Here is a 21,477-nt window from a genome sequence, read left to right as displayed (position 1 = left end):
AGTTACTCCTTGAGAATAGACTTTAGAAGGTAAACAAATATCTGAAAACCACAACATTGCATACATTTGCCGACACTATTATGTTACTCTCTAAGATTGTGGGCACTAAGATTGCCCAGTACTATTGTGGGCAGATGGCAGGATGCTTGGGTTCTAAGATTCTACAGCAACATAATGATTCTAAAATAACAGGATTCTATAGATCTCGGAGACTTCTGTTATATAAAGATTATTGGGTTGGGAAACAGCTGGCTGAACTTCTACTCTAGACATAACTGCATTACTAACATAGGACCTTCGAAAGTTCTCACTCTGATTGGTGAACCAGGGTAGATTTTCAGGTCTTCATAGGACATCATCCATTCAGAACCATCAGCAAATAATCCCAGAAGGTCTCTATTTATTTCTCCAGTACAGAGTCACCCTGATTTATGGCAGCAGATTCTTCTGGAAAAGGCATGGAAGAAGATTTATAGTATTAGACCTATGAGTTGCCAGATTAAGCAAAAATATTGCAAGAGGTATATCTATGCTTAAAAAAAAATCACTCCCTGTTTATTTGCAAGTCACATTTAACTAACTGCCCTGTATTTCATCTGGCAATCCAGCATCGCAGGGCCCTTCCTCAAAAAGACCTGGCCTACCCATCCATCAAGAGACTTCAGGTCTATAAACTGGCTTAGATCTGATAACTGGGTAAGAGATATGAGCATACTAGCTTTCTGCCCACTAGAATTTTCTACCTTAAAGTCAAGAAGCACCTTAGTAAGCATCTCATCTATTTCATTTCTAGGGATTCCATAGTCTTAGCTACAAATCCCTGCCAATCAAAGCACTCAGATTCCAACTCTGGACCTGTGGCTTCTTGGGGTAATTGTGTCCACCCTGTCTCCGCTGTTTAATAAACATTGCTGCCTGGCTTTTGTTGCTCCTGGAACCCATTTCTCCCACTGAGATCAGCAACCCCAGTCTCATTGCAGCAGTGGTTCTCCAAGAGTGGTCCTCAGACAAGCCTTATCAGTATCACCTGAGAACTTGTTAGAAATACACAATTTTGGCACTGTTCTAAGAACTCTCCATGCATTATCTTATTGACTCTCCCAACATCGTAATGAGATAGCGATTACCAATCAGTTTCCTCATGGAGGCTCAGAGAGGGAAGTAATTTGCTCTGAATCACATAACCAGTAAACGATGGATATAAAACTTGAACCCATGCTTAACTGACCCCAGTTCCCAGGCTCACATTCTCCTATGTCGTATTAAGTCCTGAATCACAGGAAAGGACAGACAGGAGATTTTACAGCTGGGAAGATTTGAATGTCCTCTCACTCATCCAGTTTATAGGAAAGTTTGGGGCATATGTTTGTGAGTCAATTTTAAGAGTGTTAGACTGAGAAAAATAACATATAGGGTTCAATCGCCCAAATTCAGAATTTAATGTACTGGCACAAGTACCTGGAAGGGATATTAATGGTCAGCTAGATTGGCTAATTGAAGTCTAGACTTAAAAAGAAGTCTAAGAGAAGGAAGCAGAGCAAGATGGCTGAATAAAAGTCTCCACTGATCATCCTCCCTGCAGGAACACCAAATTGGACACTTATCTACACACAAAAAGCACCTTCATAAGAACCAAACTTAGGTAAGTAATCACAGTACCTGGCAGTAACTTCATATCACTGAAAGAGGCACTGAAGAGAGTTGGAAAGACAATCTTAAATTGCCAACACCATCCCTCCCCTATCTCTTGGCAGTGGCTGCATGGAGCGAAAAGAAAATGTGGGCGGGGGGAGGGAAAGTGCAGTGATTGGGTGACTTGCACCGGAACTCTGTGCTGCCAACACTGGGCAGAACTCAACCAGTGCCCACAAAGGGAGCATTTAGACCTGCCCTGGCCAGAGAAGAATAATCTGTGCCAGGAGTTGGAATGTTAATTCTGGCAAGCCTTGCCACCATGGGCTAAATTGCTCTGGCTAAATTGTTCTAAATAAACTTGGAAGGCAGTCTAGGCCACAAAGACTGCACTTACTAGGCAAGTTCTAGTGCTGTGAACTGGTGGGCGACACGCAACCTAGTGAGACACCAGCTGGGGCAGCCAAGGGAGTGCTTATGTTACGCTTCCCCCAACCCCATGTGTCACAGCTTGCAGCTCTGAAAGAGACCCCTTCTTTTCACTTGAAAAGAGAGGTATTAAAAAATAAATAAATAAACTTTGTCTTACAAGTTGGATGCTAAATAGCTCAGCCACAGTAGGAAGCCACAGTAAGGCATCGGGAAGGGTTGTGAGGCCCCCATTCCAGGGCCTAGCTCCAGGATATTTCCAGATACACCCTGGAGCTGAAAGGAATCCACTACCTTGAAGGGAAGGACGCAGTCCTGGCAGGATTCATTACCTGTTGACTAAAGAGCCCCGGGGCGCTGAATAACCAGCAGCCATAATCAGATAGCACATGCTATAGGCCTTGGGTGAGACTCTGAGACATGCTGGCTTCAGGTGTGACCCGGCACATTCCCAGATATGATAGCTACAAGAACAGGCCCCCTTGCTTGAGAAAAACAGAGAGAGGAGTAAAGAGGACTGTCTTGAACTTAGCAGCTCAACTACAGTAGAGAAGAGCACCAAGTGGGCATTGGGGTCCCCCGTTCCAGGCCTTGGCTCTTGTACAGCATCTCTGGACCTACCTTGGGCCAGAGGGGAGCCCACTGCCCTAAAGAGTGAGTCCCAGGCCTGGCAGCATTCACCACAAGCTGACCAAAGAGCCCTTAGGCCTTAAGTGAACATTGGAGGTACCCTGGCAGTACTCCTTATGGACCTGTGGTGGTGGTGGTGAACATGAGGAGAGACTCCTCTACATAGGGAAAGGGAAGGAAAGGATGGAAAAAACTTCATTTTGTGGCTTGGGTGCCAGCTCAGCTACAGTGGAACAGAGCAACAGATATATTACTAAGGTTTCTGACTCCAGACCCTGGCTCCTGGACAGCATCTCTGGACCTGCCTAAGGCCTGGAAGAATTTGCTGCCCTTAAGGGAAGGACATAAGCCTGGTTGGTTTTACCACATGCTAATTGTAGAGCCCTAGGGCCTTGAGTGAACATAGCCAGTAGTCAGCTAGTGGTTCCAGTTGGTACTGGTTTTAGGTCCAACCCAGTTCAGTCCCAGTAGTGGTGGCCACGGGGGTAGTTGTGTAACCTCTCTTCCAGCTCCAGGCATCTCAGCACAGAGAGAGATAATCTGTTTGTTTGGGACAAAGTAAGAAAAAAGAACAAGAGTTTCTGCCTGGTAGTCCAGAGAATTCTTCTGGATTTTATCCAAGACCACCAAAGTGGTACACAGAAAATCACAGAATAACATTGTAATTGTGGTGTGTAAACTATGCATAAGTTAAGTAGAAAGACAAAAAGATGAACTGATCCAAATATCTGCAACAACTTTTGAAGACATAGATAGTACAATAAAATATAAACAGAAGCAATAGAAAGTTAAAAAGTGGGGAGATGAAGTTAAAATGTAGAAGTTTTATCAGTTTTCTCTTTGCTTGTTTATGTAATCAGCATTAAATTGTAATCAATTTTTTTTTAAATGGGTTATAAGACACTATCTGCAACCCTCATGGTAACCTCAAGTCTAAAAACACACAACAAATACACAAAAAATAAAAAGCAAGAAATTAAATCATACCACTAGAGAAAATAATCTTCACCAAAAGGAAGATAGGAAGGAAGGAAGGAAAGAAAGAAGAGAAGACCACAAAACAACCAGAAAACAAATAACAAAATGGCAGGAGTAAGTCCTTACTTATTAATAATAACATTAAATGTAAATAGACTAAAGTCTCCAATCAAAAGACATAAAACATGGCTAAAAGGATGAAGGAGCAAGACCTGATGATCCGTTGCCTACAAGAAACACACTTCACCTATAAAGGCACACAAAGACTGAAAACAGAAGGGATGCAAAGAGATACTCCAAGCAAATGAAAACCAAAAAAGAGCAGGAGTGGCTATACTAATATCAGACAAAATAAATTTCAAGACAAAAACCATAAAAAAAGAGACAGAGGGAGTTATTATATAGTGATAAAGGGGTCAATTTAACAAGAAGATATAACAATTATAAATATATAGGCACCCAACACTGGAGCACCCAGATATATAAAGCCAATATCATTAGAGCTAAAGAGAGAGATAGACTCCAACAGGATAACAGCTGGATAATTTAACACCCCACTTTCAGACCCTGAAACAGATCATCCAGACAGAAAATCAACATAGGAACATCAGACTTAATCTGCACTATAGACCAATTGGATCTAATAGATATTTACAAAACATTTAATCCAACAGCTGCAAAATACACATTTTTCTCCTCAGCACATAGATCATTCTCAAGGATATATCAGATGTTAAGCCACAAAACAAGTCTTAAAACATTCAAAAAATTGAAATAGTATCAAGTATATTCTCTGAACACAATGGAATAAAACTAGAAGTCAATAACAAGAGGAATTTTGGAAACTCCACAAACACATGGAATGTAAACAATATGCTCCTGAACAACTGGTTGGTCAATGAAGAGATTAAAAGGGAAACTGGAAAATTTCTTGAAACAAATGATGATGGAAACACAATATACCAAAACCTATGGGTTACAGCAAAAGCAGTTCTAAGAGGTTAATTTATATAGCTCTAAGTGCCTACATCAAAAAAGAAGCAAACCTTCAAATAAACAACCTGAAAATAAATGCTTGAAGCAATGGATATCCCATTTACTTTGATGTAGTTATTACACATTACATGACTGCATCAAAATATCTCATGTAACCCATAAAAATACACACCTATTATGTACTCACAAAAATTAAAAATTAAAAAATAAGAAGCCTACAGTTAATGAAGTTGAAATGCCAGAAATTCTCTGGAATGACAGGAAGGAGTCCAGAGGCTCAGGGAAGTGGATCTATTGGAATGGATCTAGTCTATCTGTTGGATCTGTTGGAATGGATCTAGTCTATGTGCAAGCTGCTGGGAGGCCCAGGGGGACACTCCCTTCAATCCAGGTATTAGGAAATGTTTTGATGAGTTGTGGGAGGAGGGCAGGATGCTTAAGAGCTCTGTAGTGGCTATTCTTTATAGATCAGTGATGACAGTGGGGCATGATATAATCCCATAGTTCTCAAATTTTGTGTATTTCAGGATCACCTAACGGGCTTGTTAAAGCAGTCTGCCATGCTACTACTGGTGGTAATTAAAGTAATCATGATATGTTGACAGATCCTATTCCTGTGCCCCTTTCCATGGTGCACCTAAAATATACGAGCAATCCAATCCCAGAATCCCATTTGGAAGTTCTATTTTATGGGGCCAATTCAATGTCAGTAAGTGTCCCAGCAAGAAATAGATAACACTTAAAATGGAAGACTTGGAGAAAGGTTTAGTAAAGAAGCTATTTACAAAGATGTAAGTGGGTGAAAAGAGACCACAGGGGTGTTTGGTACCATGAGGCTATTAAGAACATGGTTAGACTGCAAAAAATTTCTCCGGTTCTGTAGGATATCTGTTCACTCTGATGATAGTTTCTTTTGCTGTACAGAAGCTCTTTAGTTTAATTATATCCCATTTGCCAATTTTTGCTTTTGTTGCAATTGCTTTTGACATTTTCATCATGAAATCTTTTCCTGTGCCTATGTTTTGAATGGTATTGCCTAGAGTTTCTTCTAGGGTTTTTATAGTTTTGGGTTTTACGTTTAAGTCTTTAATCCATCTTGATTTCATTTTTGTATGAGGTGTAAGGAAAGGGTCCAGTTTCAGTGTTCTGCATACGGCTAGCCAGTTTTCCCAGCACCACTTATTAAATAGGGAATCCTTTCTCCATTGCTTATTTTTGTCAGGTTTGTCAAAGATCAGATGGTTGTAGATGTGTAGTCTTATTTCTGAGATCTCTATTCTGTTCCATTGGTCTGTGTGTCTGTTTTTGTACCAGTACCATGCTGTTTTGGTTACTGTAGCCTTGTAGTATAGTTTGAAGTCAGGTAGCATGATACCTCCAGCTGTGTTCTTTTTGTTTAAGATTGTCTTGGCTATTCCACTGCGGCCTGTCAGGGAGTGAGGGAAAGGGAGAGCGTCAGGTTAAATAGCTAATGTGGATGGAGCTTAATACTTGAGTGAGGGGTTGATAAGTGCAGCAAACCACCATGGCATATGTTTACCTATGTAACAGACCTGCACATCCTGCACATGTATCCCAAAATTTAAAATAAAATAAATTTTTTTTAAAAAGAACATGGTTATATTCCTAAATCTAAAAAGGAAAAACAGGGGATAGCTCAGCAAACCTGGATAGGAGAGTCATGGAGAAACCACCTTGAAAGAAGTTAAAACCATTAGTTGAGGGATGTATCCAGGTTGAGGAACACAGGGAGACAACAGAGGAGAAGAACCTCAACTTAACTCTTCTCCCTGCTCTAATGTCCTCAGAAGCTCCCTTGTGCCTAAACCCAGTCAGAAGCTAGAAGGTCAGCAACCTCACTGATGTAACCCACAAAGATAGGCTTCCTAGGGCAGAGAATAGAATGGAAAACAATGGAATGTGTGTCTGAAGGGACAAGCTTGTAATATCCTTTTCTCAGGTGGGTCTTGACACATTTTTGTGTCAAAGTTAGGTAGGTCTCAAAATGAATTGAGTGATGTACAATCTTTTGATATTCTCTGGAAGAGATTGCACAAGATTGAAATGACCACTTCCTTCGATGCTTGGAGGAATTAGCTGTTCATGCCCTTTGAGCCCAGAGAATGTTTTGTGGGAAGATTTTCAATTCCTGATTCCATTTCTTTAATAGCTTTAGAATGACTTTCTATTTTTTATTTCTTTGTGCACCCTGGTCAGTTAGATTTTTAAGAAATTCATCCATTTCCTCTAAACTAAATTTTTGGCCTAAGGTTCTTATTATTTTCTTTTTGGTGTCTGCAGGCTCTGCAACTGGTTATGTGTACCTTTTTCCTTTTTTCTTTTTCTTTTTTTTTTTTTCTGGGACAGAGTCCTACTCTGTCACTCAGACTGGGGTGCAGTGGTGCAATCTTGGCTCACTGCAACCTCGGCCTCCCAGGTTCAAGCAATTCTCCTGCCTCAGCCTCCCAAGTAGCTGGGATTACAGGCATGTGCCACCATGCCTGGGTAATTTTTGTATTTTTTTTAGTAGAGACAGGGTTTTACCATGTTGTCCAGGCTTCTCTAGAACTCTTGACCTCAAGTGATCCCCCCCGCCTCAGCCCCTTTTTTCTTTTTTTTCATTTTCAGTTCAGGAGAGTTTTAGCTTAATTATAGGCTACAGAACCAACTTTGGGCTTCATCTATCCTTTCTAATATTTACTGTTTCCTATTTCTCTAATCCTAGCTCTTTATTTCTTCCCTTTACTTTCACTGGGCTTAATTTGCTAGAGTGGAATGCAGAGGGATGAGTATTCCAGGAAGGCAGAAAAACTGTGCCAAGTCTTGGAGCTAGGGATGAGTGGGGAAGGGACATGTTCAACCATTTTAAGCCATTCCCTCCCCACCTCCCAGCTCTCAGATATGTGCCCCTCGCAGGAGGAGCCCAGGAATGGGCCAAACACCTCACTTATTTGCTCTGAGGGCCACCCCAGCCCTCCCATCAACAGCTCTAGAAACCCAATGGTCCTTCCTGGAAACACGGGGCCTGCATCAATCAGAGGTGTTTGAACCATGTCCCTCTGGGCCTGAGGGGCAGAAGGGGTCACAATATATAATGTAAGGAGCCCCTGTCATCAGAAATCTGACTTAATCTGTTTCAGATATTAGACTTCCACATAAAAGTTGACTTGGAAAAAGACTTCTGCCGCTAAACAAAAGTTGAAACTGCCTTGGTGATAAAATATAAGCAGACTAGCTTTCTCTTCTAGCTTTCCCTCTCATTTCCCATAAGATTTTGGTCAAGTTATTTAATCTCTCTGCATCCGTTTCCTCTTCTATGAAATGGGCATGATAATAATGGTATGTACCTCCTCAAACTAAATATATAACGTGAACAGAGTCCTTAGCACAACACTCTTTCTCTACAGGAGTTAATTTTCATGTTTTTCTCTTTCCTGTTGGAGAAAGTAAGAAGAAAACAGCTCCTTTATGGCTTCCCATGGTGAATGGCTGGGGCGTGTCTGTGTCCCTTTTTCCTCTCTGGCTCCTTGTGGCCTGGACAGCCAGAAGGAAGCCATGCTGTGCTGCTTCAGCCCTCAGCTTCCCTCTTGCATTTCCTAGAAAAGTCTTTGGTGCCCAGCTCCAGCTCAGCAGATTCAGGATCCCCCTTCATCATGACTTGGTCAACGCCCTGCTCAGGCCAAGGTCGTCTGAGAGTTCCAAGCCCCTCCACTCCCTATAAAAGGCTGGCAGAACAGCCAGAGGAGCAGAGAGGCAAAGAAACATTGTGAAATCTCCAACTCTTAACCTTCAACATGAAAGTCTCTGCAGTGCTTCTGTGCCTGCTGCTCATAACAGCAGCTTTCAACCCCCAGGGACTTGCTCAGCCAGGTAAGTCACCTCCCTTCGTCTCTCCCTCTCTTTCCCTCTGTTTCTCTATTCAAGGAAGACCTAAGCCCAAGTGCTCCCCCACTTTTTTTTTTTTAGATCGCGTCTCATTCTGTTGCCCAGGCTGAAGTGCAGGGGTGCGATCTTGGCTCATTGCAACCTTCACCTCCCAGGTTCAAGCGATTCTCTTGCCTCAGCCTTCTGAGTAGCTGGGATTACAGGCACCCACCACCATGTGCAGCTAATTTTTGTATTTTTAGTAGAGAAGGGGTTTCACTATGTTGGCCAGGCTGGTCTCAAACTCTTGACCTCAAGTGATCCTCCAGTCTCGGCCTCCCAAAGTGCTGGGATTACAGGCGTGAGCCACCAGGCCCAGCTAAGTGCCCCACTTCTAAGCCCACCAGAATAGTAAGGCTCCTCAGAGGTTCACTTTAACATCTAATTTTAAAGATAGAAAGCTGAAGCCCATGTTGGAGGCAGAAGGGACCCTAGCCATCCACCTCCAGGTTATTGCAGAGCAAGAATGAAACCTAAGCTTCTGACTCCAGATTTAGGGCCTTTTCTTTGACCTCATCTGATCGTCCCAAACTCTGCAGATCTGGGACCACGCCCAGGACCTTTCCCCACTGGCCTTGCCCGTGGCCTCCCCTAGATGGCTGTGACATGTCTCCACCATGCAGCTGAGCCTTTGAGATCCTGAGGCACATGTCACAGGTCCCACCTCACCTCAGGGTTTGGGTGGGAGAGCTGGGCTTGGGGGTGAGTAAGATCTACTTCTTCCTCTTTGCTTTGCATCCCGTACAGATGCTCCCTGCTGTATTCAAGCTGAGAAAAGCCTAACACATCCTCAAAGTCTTTTTCTTTGTAACTATTTCTAGATGCACTCAACGTCCCATCTACTTGCTGCTTCACATTTAGCAGTAAGAAGATCTCCTTGCAGAGGCTGAAGAGCTATGTGATCACCACCAGCAGGTGTCCCCAGAAGGCTGTCATGTGGGTAGAAAAATCCCTGCTCACCTGGCTCCTCCCCATCCCCACATTCCCCAATCCAAAGTTCTGCCCCAGGAGACAGACGTCAGACTGACTTGAGATCTTACTTAGGATGAGATCTAGCCAGACTATGTGATGCAAATCCTCCAATTTTGGCTGCACAACCGGTCCAAAGAGGACCTATAATTTCCCACACCTTGTTTCCTGGATGGGCACCAGCCCACACCCTTTAGCAGATGCCAGGATCAGTTTCCCAGGGGCAGCAAGAGCAGTGGCTGCCTCCAGAGACCCCTTCTGTCCACACACCTCCCACCTCCTGTCCTGGAGGGGTGCCCCTTCACCTGTAGTAGGTGGACCAGGCAGGTTTAGAACCCAGTTTGTCATCTCCTGGGTAAACCCTCAAAGGGTTCCATCTAACTGTGCCAGATCTCCTTCCTCCACAGCTTCAGAACCAAACTGGGCAAGGAGATCTGTGCTGACCCAAAGGAGAAGTGGGTCCAGAATTATATGAAACACCTGGGCCGGAAAGCTCACACCCTGAAGACTTGAACTCTGCTACCCCTACTGAAATCAAGCTGGAGTACGTGAAATGACTTTTCCATTCTCCTCTGGCCTCCTCTTCTATGCTTTGGAATACTTCTACCATAATTTTCAAATAGGATGCATTCTGTTTTGTGATTCAAAATGTACTATGTGTTAAGTAATATTGGCTATTATTTGACTTGTTGCTGGTTTGGAGTTTATTTGAGTATTGCTGATCTTTTCTAAAGCAAGGCCTTGAGCAAGTAGGTTGCTGTCTCTAAGCCCCCTTCCCTTCCACTGTGAGCGGCTGGCAGTGGGTTTGTCTTCGGTTCCCAGGGGTTGAGAGCATGCCTGTGGGAGTCATGGACATGAAGGGATGCTGCAATGTAGGAAGGAGAGCTCTTTGTGAATGTGAGGTGTTGCTAAATATGTTATTGTGGAAAGATGAATGCAATAGTAGGACTGCTGACATTTTGCAGAAAATACATTTTATTTAAAATCTCTTACACAGTGGTGTTTTCTTCAGGAGTAACTGCCAACCAGTAGGGGCTCTCAGAGGTGTGGGTGGATGGCATGCCAGTGGAAGGCGGATGTACAGAGGCCCTGGCCATGGGGCTAGCCTGGCTCATCTGAGTTTCAAGGAGGGCCTGCCTCACCAGCCCAAGCTGTTCTGGAACAATGGCTCCAGTCCCCAGCATGGGCGCTCCTGGCTCGCAACTCATCCGTTTCATATTCAGTTCATTTCTTTCTTTAAAACCACACTCCTGCCAAAAGTAAACCCATCCCTCCCCCTCTAGTCTCCCACCCCAATCTATGCCTCCCCACTCCAAGCAGCAAGTGATTCAGACTTCATGTGCACCTGACACTCAGAGGGAAACCAGATGACCAAGTCCTAGTGAGCCTCAGGATTGGTAGGGAAGAGGGGGCTTGGGCCGAATGGACTTTAGAGGATGGGGAAGTGTGGCCATAGCAAAGATTCTTTTAGGGGAGGTCCAAGATAGCAATGTGGGGAGAGTGCCTGGGGGGAATATCCCCAAACGGTCAGATATGGGGTTCCAGAATGTAAAAGTTGGAGACATGTAGAAAGGAAAGTTGAGGGCAGGTTCTAGAGGAATTCGAATATCAGGGTGGGGAGTTTAGACTCAGTTCTGAAGGCAGGAGGAAGGTGCGAAGGTTTTTGAGTCATCCAGAGGGAAGAATGGATGCCAGGAAGACTAGCTATTGGCTGTGGATAAGGTGGAGTTGAGAAGGGAGGGCGGAAAACAGCCTACTGCAATAGTCCAAGCAAGAGAAAATAGGGGCTGAAGAAAAGCAGTCATGGGGGTGGAGAAGAGGAGGCAGATTAAGAAGACTGGGCCAGATGTGTGACAGGGGGCAGTCATAAGGGCTAAAGAAGGGAAGTCATGGGGGTGGAGGGGAGGAGGCAGATTAAGAAGACTGGGCCAGATGTGTGACGTGTTGAATGGGGAATGAGGGAAACACAGCATGAGACCTTTGCCCTCTAAAAGTGATCTTTAAAGGTGTGCCAACCCCAAGACCTAGAAATACTTCCTTCCTTGGCTATTCTTCCTTGAATCACACGTTGTACAAATTGAAGCTTGTGATTGTCTCTTTTAAAGCGTTGGCCCTCCTCTTCCTATATGTCCACCGAGGGTTTATCCTGCTCTTCCCAAGACAGCCTCACTCCTCCAGATAAGCTGGGTGGGCATCTCAATCAGACCCAGAACCTACCCATGCCTGGACACCCACTGAGATCTTCCTCAAGAAGAGATGGGTACTGCTGACAACAGCAGGGCCTGTCCCCTAGATCTGGTACCACACTGCATCAGGCAGTACACTTGGCAATGTGGGACACCTGGAGGAGTTGTCCTAGGAGGCAACAGCTCTAGGCTCTAATGCCAGATCTGCCCCTGAATTGCTGCATCTCTCTTTAGCCCTCAGTCACCTCATCTATAAAATGGGTTTAGCAACATTTTACAGGCAGACAACCTCACATGATCCCCTCCAGCTAGGGCAGTTGTGATTTGGTGATAGCATCACCCCCCAAGCCCTCTGGGCAGGGCAGGGAGAAGAAGAGTCCCGCACCCAAATGTGGACCCAGCTGTGAACCCCAGCTTTCTGTTCCACTGTACCACTCCTGGCAGCCAAATCTGGAGGCAGAGAATCTGCACCACCCTGACTCAAAGCTTACACCCCAGGACAAAGGCAGTCACTGAGAGGTAGTGAGTCACTTATTAGCCCAGTTCCCCTGGCACCAGGTGCAACATGTCTCCCTCCTCCTGACCCATCCTTCAGCCCCTGGCTCCCACCTCTCAATGCCAATCAAGTTTTCACTCTGAAATCCAAGAGACCCAGAGGGTTAGGGGTTGATGATTGTATAATTTAAATGTTTAAAGTGCAACAACATAGCTTATCAAGACCAAGCAGATCCTCTGTGACCTAGCAAAAGCAGGGCAGAAGGAATGGTGTAGGGCTGGTAGTTTCGGGGACAGGTAAAGCCACGTGGTTTCCAGAGCCCACAATGGAAAGAAATCTGCTCATTTTCTTTTTGACGGGCAGTGCCTTAGCATTTTTCTGTGCCTCTGAACCCATCCAACTGTGTCCAAGGCGCAGGCCTCTTTGCCTCTCTTCAGCTTGAATCTGTGAACAGAGAATAAGAGAGAAGGCTGAGCCACCCAAGCCACCACTGGGTGGGCAACGCACAAGCCCCGCCTCCTCCGGCTGCCAGGTCCCCTAAACTGCTCTTGCTGGGCCTTGGGCTCCCCTCTGTAAATGAAGTTGCTGCACAGGATGTGTGGTTTGCACGCTGGGGAACAGCCAAAGCCAGGAGCTTATGAATTGAACTTCCTGGACCCCTCTCCTGGTTTCAGTTTGGTGTATCAGGGTGGGGCTGAAGAGCCTGAAAACATTCTGAAGATTAGGTGGGATGAGAAATTCCCATCCTGGAATAGCTCTCTGCACCAACTTTAATGTTTCTGTGTCCATCTGGGGCCTTACTTGTTGCATTGGACTCATGTGTGTGTGTGTGTGTGTGTGCGTGCCTTGTGTGTGTGTGTGTGTGTGTGTGTGTATTTTTCTCTTCTGATCTGTCTACTTCCTAAACTGAACTATTGTCCAATCTATAGACCAACTCTATCTCTTACTCTCTGGTTGATCTTAGACAAATATCTCTACCTTCCTGAACCTCACTTTTCATGATAACAAAAATATGTGCCCCAAGAGGATCGACAGAGAGAATATACATGAAAAAGCCTTAAAATACTGACTGGTATGTGAAAGCTACTCCAATTAAGTTTGTAAAGACCCTGTGATGCAGCTATGTTTATGACCCTTCACAGATAAGGAATACAGAAGGATACACAGATAATTCAGTACAAAGGAGTTACCTGTCCACGGTCACCCAAGACTATGGGTTCCAAATTCAGAGGCAGGAACTAATCCTGGTTCCCTTCCTCTTTCCAGTGCACAATAACCCCTCATGCTTTTGTTAAGCCTCTGAGCTCATAATGCTGGGATACAATACTTGGCACCTTGGAGTTTCAGGAAACACAAGTCACTGCAGGAGCACAGATGCATCCTTCCTCACACCTGCTAGGAAGCTCAGCGCTCCCTCTAGCGCCCAAGTGTGGCTTGCACCCAGGTGCTGGCAGCTCTGGGTTTAGAAACCTTATTCCGGTAAAATACTGTCATCTAGTGTCTACTCTTGTAATTCCAGGCTGGCGGGGTTCTGTTCTCTAGGGAGAGATTGAGCAGGTGATCACTTACATTAAGCCCTCATTGGAGCAGATGGAGCTGGTATTTCTGTAACACAGGATTGCCCTCAGGGAAATCTCTTGCTCCGCAAATGAGAAGCAACATCTGGAGAAGGGTACCTGCACTAGAAGAGAAACACAAATGATGGTTTGCATCCATTTCTCATCCTCTCACCTGTAGCACAATTTTTAAAAAACAAACAAAAAAACGCCTCCCAGGACAAGCCCTGGCTTGGGGACCACATCCAGACGGTGCCGGCATAGCTCTGTCTCATCAGCCACCTTGTTCTGGGGCTAGGTAAAGAGTCAGAAGATTGGGGTTCAGATCTGAGCTCCCCGCACCCCAGCTGAGTGGCCCTGAGGAAGATGTGCCTTCACCCTGGCCCCAGACTTCCCATCTGTAAAATAAAACTTTTTGGAGCCTGGTTTCTAAAGGTTCATCCAGTTTTGGTATTTCACCACATGTGCATGGTTCTGCCCCAGTATTCATGTCCAAGGGCTCTGGACCCCACACCCTGGGGACCTGGTTAGTCTGATGCAGGACACAGTGGTCCACAGTTCACAGACCTGATCTGGGGAAGATTAGGAATTGTTCGAGGAGTCCAAACTGATGAGATGACAAGGGAAGAGCTCCCAGGAACTAGCTAGCTGCCCTACTCAGTCTCTTGAATCCCCTCCTGCCCTGGTCCTTAGCTCTTTCCCAGCTCCCAACCCCCACTCTGTCCATTTGTGCATTCTCCTCCCACACCACATCCCACAAGAGACCTGCATTCCAATCCCAGCTTCTTTCTCCTAGTTTTTCTGTTTGCACCCCCTTTCATGCCTCTTACTAGGTTGGTATTCTCCAAACAGTCTTGGAGGGCAGACATCATCAACTCCATTTCACTGATAGAGAAAGTAGAGTTTGAGAGCTAAAGTGACTTGCCCAAGAGTGACCAATTGTTAGAGCCTGGTCTTGCCTTCTGACTCTACTTGCTGTCTGTCACACTGTAGAAGCTACACCCAGGCTCTCCCCTGGGCCTTGGGCCTCGGGCCTCCCAGCTTTACCCGAGTAACCTCACAGGTTCCCTTCTTTGGGTCTGGATGAAGCAGAGCCTCCTTGTACTGCAGCTGTCAGTTCAGTTCTCTGTGTTTGCCCCAACTCATGGTTCTCCTACTAGCCCTCACCCCCAGCCTGTCCAAGTTCACTATTCCTCCTCTTTAGGTAGGAAGAGGGGAGATAGAGTTGGTGAGTTCAAAGAGAAGCCTGCTCCAACCCCAGAGTGGCTGACCATGTTTCCGCCCTCCCCAGAGAGAAGCAAAATGATGCCTGCCACACTCACTGCTCTTGCTGTCCACATCTTCTGGCCACATCCCAGCTAGCAGCAAGCACACCAGGGCTGTGGTGATGATCTGCATGTCTTCTGGTCTGGCTTGGGCCTTCCTGGAGCAGCTTTGATGAGCCTGGTGAAGCTAAGAGCTCACCACTGTGCCGTCCTGCAATGCTGAGGGCTTTTATTTGAAAAACTCCACCCAAAACTCCAGGCCATGGTGGGAGCCACAAGTGGGAAGCCATAGGGACAGGGAACAGTTGCTCACACCCAGTGACCATGTGGTAAACTCCTTTCCCCACCTCTCCTGGGTGGTATTCGTGGTGGTGATGGATTGATAGGTTGCATTGGGAACTTCCCCAAGTGTGGGAGCAGATAAGAATCTTGAAAAAGTGCGTGGGAACTGTCCTGGTTGAGTGGGAAGCAAAGAAAAGTGAGTGAGAGGAAGTGGCCTGTGTGTGGCTTGTCCAACCCTACGTCATTCCATCCAAGTACTACTGCTTCAGGGCAGAAGAGTCTGGACCTGAACAGAGATACACCTGCATTTGAATCCCAGTTCTGCAGAGGAGGGATTACATAAACTTACCCAAATGAATATTCACACAAAATGCAAATAGCAATACATGTCTCAAGGATGTGCGATAAGAATTAAATAACATTCTCTATGTCCAGTGACTGGCCTAGATATTTGCCATTTCTATTTTTTCTATTTTTTTCAATCCTCAACACTTTTCAATAGCTTATTCTGTTCTAGGTCCTTGGTTAGCCCCAGGGAAGGCAGTTACCAATGAGGAGCACTGCCTGACCTCAAGCCACTTCTCTTCAATTCACAGATAAACAAGTGAAAGCCACCCAGTGTAAGCACGGAGATAGATGTGTAAGACAGAGAGGACTGAGAGCTACTCAGCAGCATCTGAGAGTCCTGCCAGGGGAATTTTCCCTTTTTGTTTTTTTTTTCTAGAGTCTCACTCTGTCGTCCAGGCTGGAGTGCAGTGGCACAAACTCACTGCAGCCTCAAACTCCTGGGCTCAAGCAATCCTCCAGCCTCAGCCAGGGAATTTTTCCTTTTTGTTTTTTTTTTCTAGGGTCTCATTCTGTTGCCCAGGCTGGAGTGCAGTGGTGCAAACTCACTGCAGCCTCAAACTCCTGGGCTCAAGCGATCCTCCCACCTCAGCCTCACAAGTGGGTGGAACTATAGGTGTGCACTACCTTGTCCAGATAATTTTTTTGTTTTTTATTTGCGTAGAGATGGAGTCTCACTGTGTTCCCCAGGCTGGTCTTGAACTCCTAGGTTCAAGCAATCCTGCCTCGGCCTCCCAAAGCGCTGGGATTACCAGTGTGAGCCACCACCCCAGCCAGGAGAATGTTCTTTAAGCAATATCTCCTGTGTGCTGATGTGGAGAGGGGAAAGCTAAGTAGAGGCAGGGTCTTCTATGAGGACAGCAAGGCATAAGGGAGCACACTTCATTTCAAATCATCAGGAAAAGCAGAAGTGTAGGGTCCAAGGAGAGTGACAGGAGTGAGACAGTGGTTGCAGAGAGATGTGGCTGTACAGCTACAGAGAAGACTGGGTCATAAAGATGTATGCAGTACTTGGAATAAAGAGTACTGCATAGTAGGTGCTCAAGAAAAAGTAGCTGAGCCGAATCTAGGCATTGAAATCATGAAGCCTGTGTGCATTATATAGAGTGATGGCTAGACTGATCTACTCTGATTGTGCAGTCTTTAGCTCAAAAACCTGCAGTGGCTCCACACCATCAATTGGATGGAGCACCGAGCTACTCACCTGGACATTTGTGGTTCTTCATGTCATGCCTCAGTGGATGCCAGCACATTCGGGTAATTGCAATTCTTGATTGCAAGTAACTGCCACTTGCTGTACTATCTCCGGGATTTTGCTCCTGCTGTAACCTCCACCTGTAGAGCCCACCTCTCTGTCTCACTCTGTGAACATCCTACCCATTGCAAATGTCATTGTCTCCACAAAGGCACTTCTGCCATATCTAGCAGATAGGATCTCAGCCTCTTGTGAGAACCCTCATGCCTGGATCGCCATACAATTCCTGCAACACTTTCCTTTAGTCCACCCTCCAAACATGGAAATGTCCAAGTTGAAAGGGCTCTTCCAGACTATCTACAACAGTGGCTCTTGAAGCTTTTTGGGAGAGCTTTTGTAAAAATCTGAATATCTTAGTCCCATTTCAGAATGAGAATCAAAACACATGTGCATGTACATGTTGGAAAGAAAAAATTTTCAGGTAATTTTCTCAGACACCAGAAGATAAGAATCACATATCTCGTATAATCACTTCATATTATGATGAAATGAGAGGAAAGTAACTTGTCCAAGGTCATGTTGACCTCAGGGACAATGGAACTTGAGCCCTGGTCTTTTGACCTTCATGTGCAGCTGCCTCTGAGAACACACTTTTTGCACAGTCCACAACTAACTTCCTCTGCTCAGCCCAACCAAGTACCATTTATCCTTTCAACTGCTTCCTGCCACCTGAAAAGTGGTTGAAACCACAAACTGCTGTTGTTTCTATCCTATTCTCTTTGTCCTTAGAGATGGATAAATACTATGTGCTATTCATCCTACTATGCGCTATGCATCCATCTTTTTCTTTCAACTTCTATTGTAAGTTCCAGGGTACATGTGCAGGGTGTACCATTTTCTTTATCCAGTCTATCATTGATGGGCATTTGGGTTAATTCCACGTCTTTGCTATTGTGAAGAGTGCTGCAGTGAAGGTTCGTGTGCCTGTATCTTTATAATAGAATGTTTTATATTCCTTTGGGTATATACCCAGTAGTGGGATTGCTGGGTCAAATGGCATTTCTACAAGAGATGAATACTTTTTTATTCCTTTACCATAGCGTGTCAGGAGAGAGAGAAGATGCAAGTGGGTGGTCAATCAGCCAAATGTAACTGTAGGTCCTTTAGATGTAGGAAACAGACAGGGGGAAATGTGGCCACCTTGGAAATTCTTTGTTCTTCCCCTCCTCCTGGGGTTGCTGCCCAGCCCAATCAAGAAGGGAAACCGGGCTGCCCACTCCACCACCCCCTTCCCCTCCCCCCACCTCCCTGTGGCCACAGTCAGACCAGCACAGGCAAAAAGAGAACAGCAAGATTTAGTCATGCTTTTCCTTTCCAGGCTCCCTCAGCACATGGAAGGAACTGACTGGAGGCTCTTATCACACAGGAACTTAATGTTTCTCATGGGTATCTCTTCCACCCCAATGTGACTGTCAAGGACACAGACTTCTCTAGGCTCTAGCACAAAGGCTAGGACCAAGTAGTAACTCAATTAAACAGTTGTGTAACTGAACAAGCTGGAACAGATGGCATAGGATGGACTGATGTATAAGAGATGCTCTCAGAATAAACACTGAACTAGTTATTCATATGAACACATTTCTTCTTTAGAAATTTGAAAATCAGAACTGCTTGGAGATAGGTTTTCTTAGTCATCTTTTATGAAATAAGTACCGATTACAGAGGACAGGTAGAGACCAGATAGAGTTCAGCCCATGCAGCTGCCTCTTAAGACATCTCCTCCAGTGGCGCCCAGTGGTGTCTGAGGGTGTCCAGGAGTGTTCCAGCCCTCTTTCCTCCTCCTGGATGGCCCGAGTGGCCTGGGGCTTGACCCTGCCTGCTTGGCTTGCAGTTAGAGTTCAGCCTGATCCTTGCAGATCAGGGCATAGAAACTGACAAGAGAGAAGTCATTTGCCCAGCAACATACAACCACAGAAATACTGGTCTTGCTTTGTCCACCTCTGGGGTCAAGCCTTCTGAGTTCCCTCACTTAGGGAGGAAGCAAGCTATAGAGGAAATGCAGGGTAGTCAGACACAACTTGGTCAGATCTCAGCTCCACCACTTGAGCCTAGGCAAGTAATTTACACTTTCTGAGTCTTTGCTCTCTCACTGTAAGCTCCACAGCTAACTGGACTTGGCACAACTCTCCTTATTGTTTTTAAGATAAACTCCCCAGGCTGAGGCAGGAGAATCGCTTGAACCCGGGAGACAGAGGTTGCAGTGAGCCAAGATCGCACCACTGCACTCCAGCCTGGGTGACAGAACAAGACTCCATTCTCAAAAAAATAAAGTAAAATAAAATAAAAATCAATAAATCAATAAATAAACTCCCCAAACCTTAAACACATTTATTTGAGGTTATCCAAAGGATCAAGTGAGATTTAAGAGGAGGGAGGGGAGAGAAAAAGAAAAAGTTGAATCATTCAAAATCATTGTGGAGCACCGAATATGTACCAGACACTGGGGATACCGCAGCGGGACAAGACAAACATGGGCCCTGGTATTGGGAATTGTGGTAAGTCAAGGTTAGTGCTTCGAGGAGACAGACAATGTCCTGTGAGCTGCAGAGTGTGCGGAAATGCTCACCACGGGGCCGGACACATGGTAGATGCTCAATGAAACTGTGTCCTTTTCCCCTCAATCCTGGACCATTCTCAGCATCAGCACATGAACCCAGGCAGTGCCACCCTCTCCCCTACTGGGACCCATTTCCTGGTCTCTTTCCCTTCTCATCTGGTGCTGCTTGAAATCCACACCAAGCCTTGTTTCATTGCCCACATGAGCAGGGTGTCCTCTTGGGTCCTCAAGTCTGCACCATACCCCCTACCTACTGCAAGCACAAGTTCAAATCCACAGCAAGGACCCGAGCACCAAAAAACACCTCAGGATTCAAAGCCCTTTCTCATGTTTTCCAGCACCTCCTTATACTCTGCCCACATTCCCTTTCCCCCTATGTTTTCCCCTGACATTTAGCACTTTTTTTTTAAGGAGGCCTCTCGTATTTATATATCAGAAACAATGTGAAGGAGGCATGGAGAACCCCTCATGGCAACAGGAAAACTGAGGGGTGCCCCAAAGGATGTCACAGGCACCCAGCTTTTCAATGTGCTGCTGATTCTGACACAACATGGCCCACCATGCTTAGGGTGACATGCAACTGACTTGGTTGGTCTCACAGGGTCCTGCACAGCACAGTCGGCAGACTTGCAGCCACACAATCCCGCTTGTTGTCTGCACATACACTGGGATTTACTGCCCCTTCTGCCTGGAACACTCTTTCCTGCTTTTATGTGCCTAACTTCTTGCAGGCTGTCCAACTCAGAGCTCCCAAAGTGAACCCAGCCCACTCCTCACAGCGGGTATCTCATACTAGTGTAATTTCGTGGTGGTTCACACTCCTTCCTGTCTAGAAGCTCCCAGAGAGCAGAAGTCCCTCTGCTATGGTCAGCATTTCATGCTGCAGCGTTTAACACTGCACTGATGTGCAGCAACTATTAGCTGGAAAAGAGAGAAGGAGAGATTTTAACATCACTATGGCTGAGCTCATGTCACAGAGGAGAAATGAAGACCCTGGAGGTTAGCAGACAGACAGGAGTTCACACAGATTGCCTGGATCAGAATCAGGATAACGAGCTCTGGCCAAAATCCTGTGCTTGGTTATACTGCACTGTGCAGTAGAAGACTGCAATTTCCATGTGTGCTAAATGGGCACCATTTGACACGTAAGATTCCAGTGACAGATTGCAGTTCAACAGTGTCTTCATTCATTCATTCATTCATTCAGCAAACACCTTTCAGCTGGACCTGCAAGGATGAAGGCAGGATTTATCAGGAGAGGAGAAGGAACAGGGGCTAGCATGGTGAGCAGTGGTTATGAGGGTGCGGTCTGAAGCCAGAATGCCCTGGTGCCCAGTCCCAGCTTCTCTGAACGCTATTTGCGTAACTTCTTTGCGTTACTTAACCACTGAGCCTCATCTATAAACAGGGATAATAATAGCATCTGCTTATAGGCTTGTTGTGAAAATTAAATATAAAGTACTTAGAATAGTGCCTGACATATTTCTCCGGGAAAATGGGAACAGTGACATCACTGTATGAAAGTGTGTAGGCTGCTGTCTTCAGAGCTTGGGGGTGTGTGAGGCTGCATGGCAAGGGGTGGCTAGAAATGAAGGGTGAGGAGGGCTGGGTTCAGTTGTGCAAGATCCTGTTTACTGAGCTTTGCCTTGACCCTGTTGGCAATAGAGGGCCTGAGCTAACCTTTTGCTCAGGACAGAGGATGGCCCGATATGTGGTGAGGGCTGAGGGCTGGTGCCAAAGGCTAGGACAGATTGAAAGGAGGCAGCCAGGTTGGGGAGGCTGGGAAAGAGCTCCGGTGAGAGATGAGGAGGGTTGAGGTTGTGTATGGGAGCATGTGAAAATCAGGATATGAGCTGGCTCTGCCACCTGCTGTCTGTAGGATTTGGGCAAGTTCCTCTCTCTAAGCCTCAATTTCCTTACCCAAAAAGTGGGAAGGTTGGCCTAAATCAGCGACTCTTGCCCTTGAAATGGGATTCT

The 21,477-nt window shown here is 45.7% G+C and overlaps 2 protein-coding genes across 2 annotated transcripts; one reads left to right on the top strand and one right to left on the bottom strand.

Annotated features, from left to right (window-relative positions):
* The first annotated feature begins 250 nt into the window (after window positions 1-250).
* On the top strand, window positions 251-10,550 carry CCL13 (C-C motif chemokine ligand 13). Its single transcript, XM_003818004.5, has 4 exons — window positions 251-1,642; window positions 8,113-8,535; window positions 9,411-9,525; window positions 9,966-10,550. Exons 2-4 carry the CDS (start codon window positions 8,460-8,462, stop codon window positions 10,069-10,071), a joined length of 297 nt encoding a protein of 98 aa, XP_003818052.1. The 5' UTR covers window positions 251-1,642; window positions 8,113-8,459; the 3' UTR covers window positions 10,072-10,550.
* A 351-nt stretch (window positions 10,551-10,901) lies between these two features.
* Window positions 10,902-17,089, bottom strand: CCL1 (C-C motif chemokine ligand 1). The gene is made up of 3 exons (XM_003818003.4): window positions 15,119-17,089; window positions 13,810-13,921; window positions 10,902-12,684 (listed from the first exon to the last, which is right to left on the bottom strand). Exons 1-3 carry the CDS (start codon window positions 15,192-15,194, stop codon window positions 12,582-12,584), a joined length of 291 nt encoding a protein of 96 aa, XP_003818051.1. The 5' UTR covers window positions 15,195-17,089; the 3' UTR covers window positions 10,902-12,581.
* Between the last annotated feature and the right edge of the window lie 4,388 nt (window positions 17,090-21,477).

This window comes from Pan paniscus, chromosome 19 (genome assembly GCF_029289425.2).
Source record: "Pan paniscus chromosome 19, NHGRI_mPanPan1-v2.0_pri, whole genome shotgun sequence".
Classification (NCBI taxonomy): Eukaryota; Metazoa; Chordata; class Mammalia; order Primates; family Hominidae; genus Pan; species Pan paniscus.
This window is presented reverse-complemented; position numbering and strand designations above follow the sequence as displayed.